Genomic DNA, 15,994 nt, shown 5'->3' on the forward strand with positions numbered 1-15,994 from the left:
CAACTGGCTCTCACTGGATGTTATGAATGCCATCAACAAGATGTAATGTGACAACCTGCCCATGCTATTGCAACAAGACTTTCCAAACTTACCACCTCTACCAGCAAGGACAGGTGCAGCAGGTATTTGGGAACGTCACCGTCAGCCCTTCGAGTTGCACACGGTCCTGATTTGAAAGAATATATCACTGGAACTTCATTGCCTGATCGCATTGCTTTTTGTGGGCTTGGTTGTCATGTTTCCCAGAAGAATGCCATCCCAAAATATCTGTGGGAATAACTCCACCGGAAGACTTACAGTGGTTCCAGAAGATGACTCATCACCACCTTCTCAAGCATTGCTAGGATAGATAAAATTCAAAGTAAATTTATTATTAAAGTACATGTATGTCATCATTTACAGCTCTGAGATTCCCTTTCTTTTTGACAATCACAGTGAATACAAGAAACACAATAGAATCAATGAAAGACCACACCCAACAGGGAGAACAACCAATGTGCAAAGAAAACCAACAAACTGTGCAAATACAAAAAAAAAAGAAAATAAAGAAGCAATTAATATCGAGAACATGAGTTGTGGAATCCTTGAAAATGAGTCCACAGGTTGTGGAATCAATTCACTGTTGAAGTGAATAAAGTTATTCATGCTGGTTCAATAGCCTGATGGTTGTGGGGTAATAATTGTTCTTGAACCTGGTGGTGTGGCTGCTGGGGCTCTTGTACCTTCTTCCTGATGGCAGCAGTGAGAAGAGAGCATGGCCTGGAGAGTGGTAGGGGGAATCTTTGATGATGAATGCTGTTTTCCTGTGACAGCACTCTGTGTAGATATGCTCAATAATGGGGAGGTCATTACCTGTGTGGGACTGGGCCATATCCACTACTTCTTGTTGGATTTTCAAGGGCATTATTATTTCCATAACAGACAGTGATACAAACAATCAATGTACTCTCCACCACACATTTATAGAAGTTTGTCAAAGATTTAGATCACATTCTCAAACTTCTAAGAAAGTAGTGACACTGCCGTGCTTTCTTCATAATTGTACTTACGTGCTGGACCCAGGTCATATCCTCTGAAATGATAACGCGGAAGAATTTAAATTTGCTGACCTACTCCACCCCGATCCTCGATGAGGACTGGCTCATGGACCTCTGGTTTCCTCTGTCTGAAGTCAGTAATCATCTCATTGGTCTTGTTGACGTTGAGAGATTATTGTTATGGCACCATTCATCCAGATTTTCAATCTCCCTACCATATGCTGATTCATCACCAACTTTGATTCATTCAACAGTGGTGTCATCGGCAGACTTTAATAGCTTAGCCTTATCGTTATAAGTCTAAACTGATTAGAGCAAGGGGCTAAGCACATATCCTTGTGATGCACTTGTGCTGAAGGAGATTGTGGAGAAGATGTTGTTGCTAATCCGACTGACTGGAGTCTACAAGTGAAGAAATCAAGGATCCAGTTGCACAAGGCTTAGGACCTGAAGCTTATTGATTAGCTTCAAGAAATGCTGTATTCCAAAATACTAATAAATAAACTGTGTGGGGCTTAGTTTTTAAAAAAAACTGAATAGTGACTCAGTATATTCGTCTTAATATATTGTCTTTCTTGCTTGAATGTTGGATTAATGTCATACCTCCAGATTCTGCATTTAGCTGCAGTCTGTTTAGCAGGCAGTCAGACAGCCTGTTTCCTCCTTCCTGCCAATTCCAGCCTGTAACTGTCTGCCAGTGAATGCAAAGCATCAGTCATGGTAACTAACCTTACAGTTTTTCATCTATCTAGTTTCCTTCTTTTCCAGCATGGAGTCAAATCATCCAAAACTTGTTCTTTTTTGATTATTCTGTTTTGAACAAGGGTCTTGCTGAATTTTAACAAGCTTTTGACTTTCTATAGGTCAGGTTTGAAATCACCTCACCATGTCCTATAACTCAGTCATGGAAGAGCAAGCATTTTGAAGGAGGTACAGTCAATGTTGAATATGTTAACCTCAATGAGGAGGTATTCAAGATAGCGGCTGGTTATGTCTGGAAAAAGGTCTGAGATAGATTTCATTGTTTGTCCTTGCCACTAATTGACTCCAACTTAGTATTTCTCTGCTACCACAGTGCTCCAAGCCCAGTTTCTGATTTCCCTGACAGTCTCAACAAGAAGTGATTTGATTCCTATTAAAGGTGCACGGACATCTCATTTTGTGTTGACTAAATGACATTTTACTATCTCAATTCCAGAACTAATGCAGAGGTAATTCATTTGAGTGTTTCCTGGGATCTCCACATGGTCTACTGCTTTTATTCATTGCCACAGAGCAGCAGTTTTGCTTCTGGTGTTGGGAAGAAACCAGCAATCAAACTGGTTTGATTATTATGTAACTAACAGGATCAAGTTGCTCAAAAACAAGGGTTTGCTGATAGGCTGTTTGCTGGGTGCTGTCAGGCAGTAAATGAAACAGCAATGAAATGCCCCAAGGAGAATGATCAAAGTATATTCTGTTTTAGTACCCTTCAACCTAGTAACCTAATGGCATGAATATTGATTTCTCCTTCCAGTAACCAAATTCAACCCCCCACCCCATTCGCCACTCTGACCTTTGACTACTTTCACGTACCTATTACTTCCCCCTGGGTCCCCTCCTCCTTCCCTCCTTCCCTTTCTCCTATGGTCCACTCTCCTGTCCTATCAGATGCTTTCTTCTCCCACCCTTTACTTTTCCCACCCACTTGGCTTCACCTCTCTCTTTCCAGCTAACTTCTCCCCCCTCCACCACCTTTTTATTCTGGCATCTTCCCCTTCCTTCTCAGTCCTAAAGAAGGGTCTCAGCCCAAAACGTCAACTGTTCATTCATTTCAATAGATGCTGCCTGACCTGCTGAGTTCCTCCAGCATCTTCTGTGTGTTGCTTTGGATTTCCAGCATCTGCAGATTTACTCGTGCTTATGATCAAAATCTATACAGAAGATAAATTTCCAAGAACTGATTTGCTATATAGTGATTGACATAGTCTTTCAAAATATACGATTCACACCTTTTTAAAACATCCTCTAAGTAAGCATCAATGTTTTCTGTTTACCCTGCTTCAGGAGATGCTCCAGAATATATTCCAGGAGAGGATGCTTTGTCTCGCATCCGGCGACTGATCGCTGAGGGCTGGATGACGGCAGTCGTACAACGAGAACAAGGCACTACCACTGCCTCCATGGGAGGCTTTGGAAACAACATTATCGTCAGCCACCGAATACACCGAGGTTCACAGACAGGCAACGAAGCCCTGACGCGACTGAGCGCACACCCACCAAGTACCCTTGGCAGGACAGAAATGGACAGTAGTTACAGTCATATTCTGGTGGACTCTGCCGTCCCCAGCAACTCCAGCAGCTTAGTGACAGACTTCAGAGAAAGTAATGAAAGGGATCAGACATTAGAACAGCTCAGCAGAAGTAGTGCCCTTGGGGATGATGGGATTTTTGGTCAACAACCCTCGACTTCTATGGACACGGGTGCCCCTTTCCATCCTGTCGGCGCACACAGCCCCCATATTGTTGATAATACTGATAATCATGGCACTGACAACAGGGGCTCAGACAGGAGGTAAAATTAGGTGCTCTGCTGTTCAGGGTAAAAGAAACAAAAAAAAAATGCATGTCCCATGGTTTGTATGTGTAGAATCTAGCTAAAACAGCCAAGGAAATTCCACTTACTTGTTTTTAGTAGAATTTGATTTAAGTTGTTTTTTTTTCCTCCTTTTTTTGTAAACTGGTAACTTGTTATTTTAGAGAAATGGAATCTAGTTAAGTGCAAGCAAAAGAGACCTATGTGAACACCAAAGATCACAATAACGAATAAAAACTCTTTAAAAACTGGAAGAAGACCTTTGCCAATGTGATTAATTTATTTTACGCCTAATGAAGTTGTTCTAGACTTTCTCATTCCTTTTGTCATGTAGTATCTGTGGAGAGAGAGAGAGACAGATAATGTTTCAGGTGATGATGAACTGTCCACAATCTCGATCATTAACTTCTTTTTTGTCCTGGATGCTAATTGATCTGAAGCTTTCTATTTAATGGCAAATTTCTGCTCATATGGCCAAATTAAAAATCATTACAGAACGTTCTCAGCCAAAGTACAAACTGTTTGAAACAAGGCATTTTGCATATATTAATATAGTAGAAATGTAATCCATGAATTTAAATGGTGTTGACATATTCTTGGTGTCATAAACTTTACTCAGAATAATGGAGACACAAGTATATGCTGGAATATGGAGCAAATAACAAACCTGGTGGAACTTAGCAGGTCAAGCAGCATCTGTGGAAGCAAAGGGATGATTGATGTTTCCATCTGAGGCAGATAAAGGATCTCCATGTGAAACTTTGACCATCCCTTTCCTCCATGCTAATCTACTGTGTTCCTCCATCAGTTTTCTTTTTATCTGAATGAATACATTGTGTTTGGGCCCTGGAATTGTATTTGAGCATGTAATAATTACAAACGTGCATGATATATAAAAGCATAGATAATATAATACAACAAGGGGTTATTTGCTCCATTGTGTTTATGCTACTCTTTGAAGGTACAATCAATTTGCTCTACTCCCTGCTTCTTTCTTCTAAGATTCCAAATCTTTCCCACAGAGAATTCGCTGTTCTCTATCATTATTGAATTATCTTCCTGCTTTCAGTCAGTGAATTTCAAATTTTTCAACTTACTGTTTACATTTTTTCCTTCTTGTCAGTTGCCTTAAATTTGCATTTTTGGATCTATCCTGTCACTAGGTACACTCATTACTCTAACAGAATAGTCCTGATATTTTAAAAAATACCAACTAATACCTCCTTAACATTGTCCTTAAAGTTTGTTGTCAACTCTAACATCATTCTGGTAAATCTTTACCATACGCTGTCAAAACCCTTTGTAATGTTGTGCTCTGCTGCTTTTCCCCATCCTCAAAATGCAGCACTTGGTACTTTTCTTCATTCAGCTTTTATCTTCCACTTCATCTCTGACTGCCTGAACTCTTTTCCTGTATTCCTCATCATTTTCTGCATTTCCAATATTCAGATCATTTTCAAATTTGCAAGTAATGTCTTGGACATGCAAGTTCAGAGGGTAAATATGTATGGAAAAAGTGCTGTGGTCTGAACATTGATGTTGCATCAAACCTTCAGCCAAAGGAAAGATGATTCATCATTATCCTGGGCTTTGTCTCCTAGCCTGCTTGGTAACCACACGGTAGTCAGGCCCCTTAATCAAAACTGACACTGAAAAGGTACCACACCATTCAGGAAATGTTAAACTGACCCTTCATTATGTTTTCAGAATATTTAATATTAGGTAACTGATAAGTCATTGGAACAAACAGTGCACAATATTCCTGCCTGATATTAACAGATTAATTGATCGCTTGTTTCATAAACTGATTTTGTGTCCTTGGGGGCAAATTGCCTGTTGTATTTTGTTCCTCTATTTACTGGTTACAGCAGTTCAGAGAAGTGATTTTGCATAAACACTTTAAAATTTAAGATCCATGTATTTCCAGCTTTCTGCCTGCCCTTGTATTGTTTCACACACTTTACTTGGCTGCGATATGAGTATGGGTTTCTCTAAACTAATGTGTGTAGATCACTACCAGCAGGATATGAAATCTATGTATAGAATGTAGAACAAAAATTTTTCCCTAGTCAATGTACAGACTACCCTATCATAAAATCTAACCCATTCATTTAATCTGCTGAGGGAAATTCGTGCAAAATACCATTTGATCTTCAAAAGTAACTTAGCAAAGCAGCTGAAATGCTGTCCATCTTGATCCAATATGAACAGCTTCTCACACATCACTTCCTTTCTCGTAGCTACATAGACTCGCACAGTGTGAAGTACCCAGTACCTGCTGCTACAATTTTAACTTAGAAATTGTATTCAGCTCTCTGATAAGTAAACTGGCTGGTTCTGCATTGTTGGGCCTTGGTGACAGCTGTTCTACATTCCCTTTATGGGAAGCATATGTGGATAAAATAATTCAATCCAATTGAGATGGGAGATTTTTTTAAAAATCTGCCCCTATTCACAGGGCTGACCCAGCGCCAGGGTTTGTATAGCTGATTTCATAAAAATGACGTGCCATTATATTTTCATTCTTTTATTTCTCATTGATTTGATTGGAAAGAGTGCCACATGCCACAGGCCATGGAGTGGATGAGGCTGAGAGAATCACTTGTGTCACACTTACATAACCTTCATCAGGAACTTTGATGCCACGGCAAAGTTGGAAACTTGAAATGGAACAAGATCAAGTGAAATGTTCAGGGGGAAACAATAGACCACAACACATTCACAGACTTTGGAGAGCAAAACCAGGTTAAAATAAAGTCTTTAAGTAAATATTTTAAACATTTATTTTAAATAAAGATTTGGAATAGTACTTAACAGTTTGAAATACAGCGTGTGCAAAGAAAAAAAAATTGCATAATTCACCAATTTATTACATTACATTGAGAATAAATGCTAATTGGAAGTAGTTTATAATAATCTTCTGTAATTCAGAAGATACAGCTTACTGAATGATTTCCAACCAAGCACAACTCATGCAGAACATTGATAAATATTTTAATTAGCTTTTTTTGAAATCTTACATTTTGGAGCCTCTTGCTGCTAGCTATTTTATCCTTGCTCAAATTTTGATGTTTATTGCCCACACCAGGATGGCTTGCCAACAAAGGAACAACTTGAGACCAAAATGAAGACAGACTAGCAACAAAATCAACATAAGCTTGCTACCTGCTAAAAGGCTCAACTATTTACAACTAGTAACTGTCTACCATAGAGCAGTGGTCCCCAACCACCGGACTGGTACCAGTCCGCAAAGCATGTGCTACCAGGCCACAAGGAAACGATATGATTTGGCAATATGAAACGATATGAGTCAGCTGCACCTTTCCTCATTCCCTGTCACGCACTGCTGAACTTGAACACCCCCACCCCCACTTTGGCCGATCCACGAGAATATTGAAGAATATTGTCAATATTAAACCGGTCTGCGGTGCAAAAGAGGTTGGGGACCCCTGGTGTAGAGTGATCATGGGGATCTTAGCTCCGTTGTTGAATAAAAGAAGATTGCTTCTGAATGACAATGATGAAATTGGAGTAATACCACATAGTAATGTTTGCTAGCCTTTTACTACATTGTGAAATCTTGTGGATTGATTATTGTTCAGCCAAGAGAAAAAATAAATTGTTCCTTTCACTTGAGGTATTATGCACAATTCTGCATTAAGCCCACTTCTTATTCAACACAAATCTGAAACCTTTTCCATTATATACACTCACGCTCTACAGAAAACGCTTCCATTCAGTACGATTCCATTTTGTCGACTCTTCATTGTATCCAGGCTCTTTGTTGAAATCCTTCCCATTTTATACACTCCCATTATATGAAATATCCTCTCATCATATGGAATCACACAGATTCAGTGTACAATCTCAATGACAATGTTGCTTTCTGGTTTCTCTGTGTATTGATATCCAAAAGGCCTGCTTTCCTATCTCAAACAAAGGAAAATCTACAGATGCGTGAAATCTGTGCAACACTCACAAAATGCTGAAGGAACTTAGTAGGCCAGGCAGCATCTATGGAAAAGAGTACATTCAATGTTTTAGGCCAAGGCCCTTCAGCTGGACTGGAGAAAAAAAGATGTGTAGAGATAAAAAGTCGGGGGAGGGGAGGGGTGAAGTAAAGAACTGGGAAGTTAGTGAAAATGACACAGGGCTGGAGAAGGGGAAATCTAATAGGAGAGGACTGAAGGCCATGGAAAAAAGAAAAGGTGGGATGGGGGGAAACAGCAGAACTTCCCATCCCCATTCCGATATGTCTGTCCATGGTCTCCTCTGCTGTTGTGATGAGGTCACACTCAGGTTGGAGGGACAACACCTTGTATTCCGTCTGAGTAGCCTCCAACTTGATGGCATGTCATCAATTTCTCAAGCTTCCGGTAATGACCCTCACCCCCCATTCTCCTTCACCATTCCCCATCTGCTTTTCCCTCTCACCTTATCTACTTGCCTGCCCATTGCCTCTGGTGCTCTTTCCCCCCTTTTCTTTCTTCCATGGCCTTCTGTCTTCCTGTCCTCTACTCATCTTTTTTTAGTCCTAAAGGTTTTCAGCCTGAAATGTTGACTGTATTTTTTTCTATAGATGCTGCCTGGCCTGCTGAGTTCCTTCAGCATTTTGCATGTGAGGCTTGCTTTCCTAATTTCTTTTCTGTTAACATACTTTAACCAAAGGAATGTCTTATTAAGGAATGTTATAAAGCTTATTTTCCCCACAGAAAACTTATTCATTTGATTAACATGTGGAAGGAATAATGCTCCCCCATGCAATATTATTAGGGATGACGTTTGCAACTCAATGATTGGCACCAAAGATGCTGTTAGAGATCGACTGCCAGGAGACATCATTCAGAATAAGAATAATTCAGAATAGGTCCAAGGGGTAGCCGTGGGCCCCTGCTATGCCTACCTCTTTACTGGCTATGTAGAACACTCCATGTTTAAAGCCTTCCCTGGTAATGCCACCTAAATCTCCCTCCAGTACATTGATGACTGCATTTGTGCTGCTTCATGCACCCATGCTGAGCTCATCAATTTCATCAACTTTGTCTCTAACTTCCAACCTGCCGTTAAATCCAGTTGGTCCATTTCTGACACCACCCTCCCTTTTCTCAATCTGCGACTCCATTGCTGGAGACAAACTGTCAACTGGCATCTTTTAGAAACCTACTGGTACCCATGGTTATCTTTACTAGGCCTCTTTTTACCCCATCTCCTGTAAAAATGCTGTTCCCTTTTCTCATCTCCTTCGTCTCTGCTGCATCTGCCCCAGGATGCAGCTACCCTTTCCAGGACATCAGAGATGTTCTCCTCCTCCAAAGGATGGGGCTTCTCTCCCTCCACCATTGATGCTGCCCTCACCCACATCTCCTGCATTTCCTGAACAACACACACAAATCTTCCCACCGCCTTAAACAATGATAGAATTCCTCTTGTCCTTACCTACCACCCCATGAGCCTCTGCATCCAACACATCATCCTCTGCAACTTCCACCGTCTACAAAGGGATCCTCTGACTTTTTACTTCTTCTCAGCTGCCTATCGCCTCCCCCAAGTCCTCTCCTCCTCCTCATTTCTCCTTTGGTCCACTCTCCTTTCCTATCAGATTCCTTCCTCTCCAACCCTATATCCATTCCATCTGCCTAGCTTCACTGAGTACCTTCTAGTTATCCTCTTTCCCCTCCCTGCCCACCTTTTTATTCTGGTGTTTTCCTCCTTCCTTTCCAGTCCTGAAGAAGGGTCTTGGCCCAAAACATCAACTGGTTATTCATTTCCATGCATGCTGCCTGACCTCCCGAGTCCCCCCAGCATTTTGTGTGTGTTGCTTTGGATTTCCAGCATCTACAGAATTTCTTGTGTCTATCATTCTGAAAGAGTTATGATGCCTTGTGGAGATTTTCATAATGTTTTTCTATGGTGTGTAAAGTTTATAAGCTCATGTTAATAACTCCACTCAAAATTATTATTGCCCATCATAAATCTTTTTCCTCAGCAGTTAATGTGAACAATGAAGAATAGACTGCATATAAAGTGATTCCTACATTTGATCGCCAGCCAATGTGCAAGAGAGTGGATGGAAGTGAATGCACGTGATTTGAATTGGGGCATAGGCTAGTTTACTGTCAAGTCATCCTTGATCAAATTGTCAATTGCTCAGAGTACTCAGATACAACACCAGCGAGCTGCTGGAACTTGCAGTACTGAAGTGTGTATCCCTGTTCTCACTAGCAGAGCAAAGAATGCAAAAGACTACTATTGTGACTGATAATTGGTTACTTAGGAACATTTGTATTTTCTTCACAAAGAAGATCAGATGGTGTGCAGAGTTGGTATATTATATCCTCGTCTTCCTGGAAAAACAATGTCAAATTCACAAAGAACATTCAATGGTAAACAGCAAATACAAGCAACAAAATGATGTACAGTGCTGGAAATGGCCACAACGTGCTGCTGATTTCCACTATTCCACCATCTTTGCACAAATAGCATTTATCTAGCAACCACTTGTTACCTTGAAGAGCCCTCTTGGATCTTCATGTTGAGTCTATATGAGCTCTCAGAGTACTCTCATTCTCCCACCCACTTCCCAATAGCCGCTCACTCCATCTAGTACCCATCAATTCCACCCAATTCTCTTACACCCTCCCCCCCCCCCCCCAAACTACACTAGAGCAATTTTTAGTGGCCAATTAACTTAGCAACTCATGTCTGGGATTTGAAGTAAACTGGACAACCCCAAGGAACAAACAAGAGAAAATCTACAGATGCTGGAGATCCGAGCAACACACACAAAATGCTAGAGGAACTCAGCAGGCCAGGCAGCATCTATGGAAAAGCGTATAGTCGATGTTTCATGCCAAGACTGTTGGGTCTGTGATCGTGAGCCACCTTAAGCTGTACCAATCCTTTTGCTATGGGTCCTTCAGCGATGTTATTGAATCAGGTGTTCCGGGTCATAGACTCAACAATGATGAAGGATCAGTGATACTATTGCAAGTGAGCTTAATGAATGATTTGGAGGGAAACCTGTGGGCCATACTCTTCCCATGCATTCATGACCTTTTTCTCTCTTGGTGGCAGATTGTGTGTGTGGGGTACTGTTCAGGAACCCTGATGTGTAAGTGCACTGAATTTTATAGTGTACTCAGCCTGTGTGTTCCGTCAGTGATAGGGTAAATATTTATTGTGATGAAGAGGGAATCAGTCTAGTGGGCTGTTGTACTGTATGACGTTGAGCTCCTTGGGTGCTTTTGGAGTTTCACATGTACAGGAAAAGCAAATTATTCAATTGATTAGATTAGATTATGAGGACATGCAGTCCTCTTTTAATGTCATTTAGTAATGCATGCATTAAGAAATTATATCACAGAAACACATGACAAACCGACTTAAAAACTGACAAAAACCACATAATTATAACATAGTTCCAACAGTGCAAAGCAATACCGTAATTTGATAAGAACAGACCATGGGCACGGTAAAAGTCTCAAAGTCTCTCAAAAGTCCCACCATCTCACACAGACGGTGAACCTCCAGTGCCGCAAACTTGCCAATGCAGCATCCTGGGAGCATCCGACCACAGTCTGGCTCCAAGTCCGTTCGAAAACTCCAAGCCTCCAATCTGCTCTCTGACACTGAGCACCATCTCTGCCGAGCGCTTCGAGCCCAGCCCCAGCAACAGGCAAAAGGCAAAGCCGAGGATTTGGGGCCTTCCCCTCCGGATATTCTCGATCGCACAGTAGCAGCGGCAGCAAAGCGGGCATTTCAGAAGTTTCTCCAGATGTTCCTCCATGCTTCTCACGGCTGTCTCCATCAAATCAGGATTGTGCACGGCCCCCTAGTTAACACATAAACGACTCAGTCCTTGTAGTTCATTGAAAGGATTTGGAGAATCAGAAGGTGACTTGCATGTCACAAGATGCCAAGCCCTTGTCCTAATTCAATAGCCATTGTTTCCTTATTGTTGCTGCTTTAGTTGAGTTTCTCATCAATGGTGACCTGGAAATATAAATGCTGAGGTTTGGCGCTGTATGTGGTTTGAGCATCAACAGTCAGTGATTAGTCTCTTTCTTGTCATTGATGATTGTTGATTCTTGGATCATTGGAACCTCTTCTGCAGCAGGGGTGACCTGCACAAGAGGGACGGGTTGCACCTAAACTGTGGGGAACTAATATTCTGGCAGGGAGCTTCGCTAGGTTTACTTGGGAGGGCTGAAACTAGTTTGGCAGGGGGATGGGAAGCAGAGCAACAGGTCAGAAAGTGGAGGGATGGAGAGGAAGGTAGATATCAGGGCCAGTAAAAAACAGGCAGAAGCAAAGTAACAGATACGATTGGATGGATAGTTTGAAGTGTCCGTATTTCAATATTAGGAGTGTTTTGGGTAAGTGTGATCAACTTAAAGCATGGTTCAGTACATGGAACTATGATGCTCTGGCCATTACAGAGACTTGGCTGAGAGAGGGACAGGAATGGGTGCATAATGTCTTAGGGCTTTAAGGTTTTAGAAAAGGTAGGGGGGTAAAAGTGGGGAAAATTTGTAGTACTAATCAGGGATAACACCACGTCTGCACTCAGAAGGGCCATAATGGAGGAGGGGGGCTCGTCCACTGGGTCCATATGGGTAGGACCTAAAAATCGGAAGGGTGCAATTGCTCAAATGGGATTGTACTACAAACCACCAAATCTCTCAATAGCCACTGGGACATTGAGGAACAGATATGCAGACAGATTAAGGAAAGGTGTAAAAACAATAGAGTTGTTACCATAGGAGCTTCGACTTCAACTTCCCTAATATAAACTGGGACCTTCTTAGTACAAGAGGTTTAAATCGAGCTGAATTTATTAGGTGCATCCAGGATGGATTCTTACATCAATATGTAGATAGTTCAGCAAGGGGAGAGAGAGGCTGAACGGGACATAATAAACCTGAGCAAGTGACTGACATCTCAGGGAACAGTGACCACAATTCTGAAATTTTAAAAAGGCTATAGATCAGAATAAGCATGGACCTTGTGGGACTGGAGTAGGGAAAATTACAAGAGCATTAGGCAGGAACTCTAAGGTTAATTGGGAACCGCTGTTTCTTGGGCAAGTCCACACTTGACGTGTGGAGGGTGTTTAAAGACTAACAGCTTAGAATACAAGACGGGCATGTTCCAGTCAGAAGGATGGCAAGGTAAGAGATCCTTGGATATCAAAAAAAGTTATGAATTTATTCAAGAAGAAAAGGGAAAAGTTTGTAAAGCTTAGGAAGCTAAGATCAAACAGAGCCCTTGAAGATTATAAAGAAGCTGGAAAAGAACTCAAGAAGGGAATTAGGAAAGCCAGGAGGGGTCATGAAAAGTCCTTGGCAAGTAGGATTAGAGAACTCCAAAGCATTCTATACATATATCAAGAGCGAGGGGATAACTGGGGAGAGATAGGATCAGTCAAGGTTAAAAGGGGGAACATTTGCATGGATGCAGAGGATGTGAATGAACACCCAAGTTGCTGTGGTCTTACATTGGATCTGTTGAGTATGCCCACAAGAAAATAAATCACAGGGTTGTATATGATGACATATATGTACTTTGATAATAGATTTACTTTGAACTTTGGGTGAGGATCTCAATGAGTATATTACATCAGTTTATGTCAAGGAGAAGGACGTGGGAGATAGGAAACTCGGTGCCAAAAATATTGATTTACAGTTTGAGGTAGTGTTGGGTCTGTCAAAGAGATTTAAGGTGGATATTCACAAGGCTTGATGGGATATATCCCTGGTTATTGAGAGAGGCAAGGGAAGAAATTGCTGAGACTTGACCAATATTTTTGTGTCCTCTCCAGCTACGGCACAGTCACAGAGTACTGGTGAGTAGCCAATTTTCCATTACTGAAGAAGAGAATGAAGGATAATCCTGGAAACTATAGGCAGGTGAGTTTCACATCAAAGGTAGGGAAGTTACTGGAGAGATTTCTTAGGAATTTTTCATGTAATTTTCGGTCAGTGCATAGGCAGCTGTAAATAGAATACTTAGTGCTCCTAAACACAGGCAGGCTGACAAAATTAGCTGACTGTCTTGAATAAGGGGGTGAAGGTAGATCAGTAAAAAATCCCTGCTATCGCTATTGTTCTTGAGTGAAGTCGGGTGGAGATGGGTGTAGGGCCTTCTATGGCTGCTGGACGTCATGGGTGTAGACCAAATTTAGGAGATTTAGCAAATTTAGCATCTGCTACTACTAAACCTACGAGGGGCAGGGTTAAGTTTGTGTCTTTAGATAGGAAGAAGAGTTGTTGAATTTCTCATGAGTTAAGGTTTATGGCTTAAGCCGCCCTCATTTCCCTAATTCTCCCTTTCTTAGCCTTCTGACTACCAACAATGAACCCAGACAATGAAAAGATATCCCCCTATGAGTGTGGCTTTGACCCCCCTGGGACTGCACGTCTACCCTTCTCCTTCCGCTGCTTCTTAGTTACAATTCTATATCTTTTATTTGACTTAGAAATTGTTCTTCTTCTTCTGCTTCCCTGAGGGGATCAGCTTACCTCACCCCTCACTACCTCTTTATGGGCAGCAATCATCTTACTTTTAACCTTGAGCCTAATGTATGAATGACTCCAAGGAGGTCTAGACTGAGCAGAAGAAGAAAATTAATCCAAAGACTTAAAACATTTGATTTTGGCTCAATTAATTCGTGAAAACCCGTAAGTATCTTGTGTCTCCAATCCATTTCATCTTCTCCTCAGCATTCATCCCAGGTCTAACAGAACTTGCCCTAAACTGCTCTCGTCTTCTATCAGCACTCATCGGCCTAGAAGGCACAATATTATCCCTGTTTATTGCAATTTACCCCTGATCAACAGCAATAGCTACCCCAACCTGTTCTCTCACGCCCATAATCTTGTTAACAATCTCAGCTTGCAAAGCCTCCTAGTAGCTACCACCCACGCTCACGGCTCAGACACACTAAAAAACTTCAGCCTCCTGCAATGCTAGAAATCATCATCCCTACAATTATACTTTACCCAATTTCATGAACATCATCTAAAAAATACCTGTGAGCCACCTCCATTTGTCACAGCCTCCTATGGTTTAAATGAGATGTAGTAGTGGACTGAGAGCTTTGCATCCTCCAGCTAGGATTTGATCCTCTGTCATTCCCCTTAGTTGCACTAACCTGCTGATTGTTTCCACTGATATCACTTGCCAGCCAAACCCACCTCACTGATGCACCCTGCACCCGACACCGTATTTACATCAATCTCCTCATCATCTTACAACTACTCGTAATCTTAGCTTTTAGCGCCAGATAAATAACTCCATTCCACATTATATTTGAAGAACTTTAATCCCGACATTTATCATTATTATCCGCTGAGGTAACCAAACTGAATGCCTAAACGCAGGGACGTACTTCCTATTTTATACCCTCATACACTTTGTGCCCCTTCGAGTTGCTCTCCTCGTCCTTCAAAATGATCTTGGTTCACTCTCAATATTTATAATTCCTCCAACTCCTAAACACCAATTTATGAGCAAGTAAATTTCGGTAAAAATGCCACTTTACAGAGTTTATCTATGACTACCTAAACCCACGTTGAAGCTCCCATTGTCAGTTCCATAACTCTCGCTGCAATTTTACTAAAACTAGGAGGCTACGGAATGATACGAATTGTCACTGTACTTAACCCTCTCACAAAAGAGACACCCTGCCCATTTCTGATCTTAGCCCTTTGGAGGATTATTATAACCAGCTGCAACTGCTTACAACAAACAGACCTAAAATCTCTAATTGCCTACTCATCTGTAAGTCACGTGGGCTGGTAGCAGCAGCCATTCTCATTCAAACACCATGAAGCTTCACAGAAGCAACCGGCCTAGTAATTGCCCACAGCCTCATTTCATTTATCCTCTTCTGTTTAGCTAACACCAATTACGAACGAACATGGCCAAACACCACTCCTTACTCAAGGTATACAAGTTATTCTCCTATTAATAGGAACTTCATAATTTCTAGCTAATTTAGCAAATCCAGCTTCACCCCCCTCCCCTAACCTCATAATAAGGGAACTCCTTATCATCACCTCCCTATTCAAATGATCTCATTGAACTGATTTGGGGGTTTTACCAACCACCTCCTACTTCTTGTATGTGTATTATAACACAATGGGGACCTGTACCTCATCATCTTATCCTCATAGACCCTTCTCACACACGAGAATGCATACTGGTATACAGTATCTCCACCTAATCCCAACACTCCTACAAATCTCCAAATCAGAATTATCCCGGGCTGAACATCCTGTAATTATAGTCTAAAAAAATCATTAGATTATGGTTCTAAAAATAAAAGTTAAACCCTTTTTAATTACCCAAGAGAGGTCCGGGACAAGGAAAACTGCTAGTT

At 41.4% G+C, this 15,994-nt stretch overlaps 1 protein-coding gene and 1 pseudogene across 2 annotated transcripts in view; both read left to right on the forward strand.

The window, feature by feature from the left end:
* Positions 1-4,279, forward strand: part of LOC134353797 (activating molecule in BECN1-regulated autophagy protein 1-like) — a 423,477-nt gene extending 419,198 nt beyond the window's left edge. Inside the window, exon 19 of one of the 2 annotated variants that reach the window (XM_063062189.1) lies at positions 3,084-4,279. In XM_063062189.1, coding sequence (XP_062918259.1) covers positions 3,084-3,595 — 512 coding nt within the window. In that variant the 3' untranslated portion in view covers positions 3,596-4,279. The remainder of the gene's footprint in view (positions 1-3,083) is intronic. The other variant, XM_063062188.1, reaches the window with a different exon arrangement.
* Positions 4,280-14,576: 10,297 nt separating this feature from the next.
* LOC134353473 (NADH-ubiquinone oxidoreductase chain 4-like) lies at positions 14,577-15,906 on the forward strand (annotated as a pseudogene).
* Positions 15,907-15,994: the final 88 nt, after the last annotated feature.

This window comes from Mobula hypostoma, chromosome 11 (genome assembly GCF_963921235.1).
Source record: "Mobula hypostoma chromosome 11, sMobHyp1.1, whole genome shotgun sequence".
Taxonomy (NCBI): domain Eukaryota; kingdom Metazoa; phylum Chordata; class Chondrichthyes; order Myliobatiformes; family Myliobatidae; genus Mobula; species Mobula hypostoma.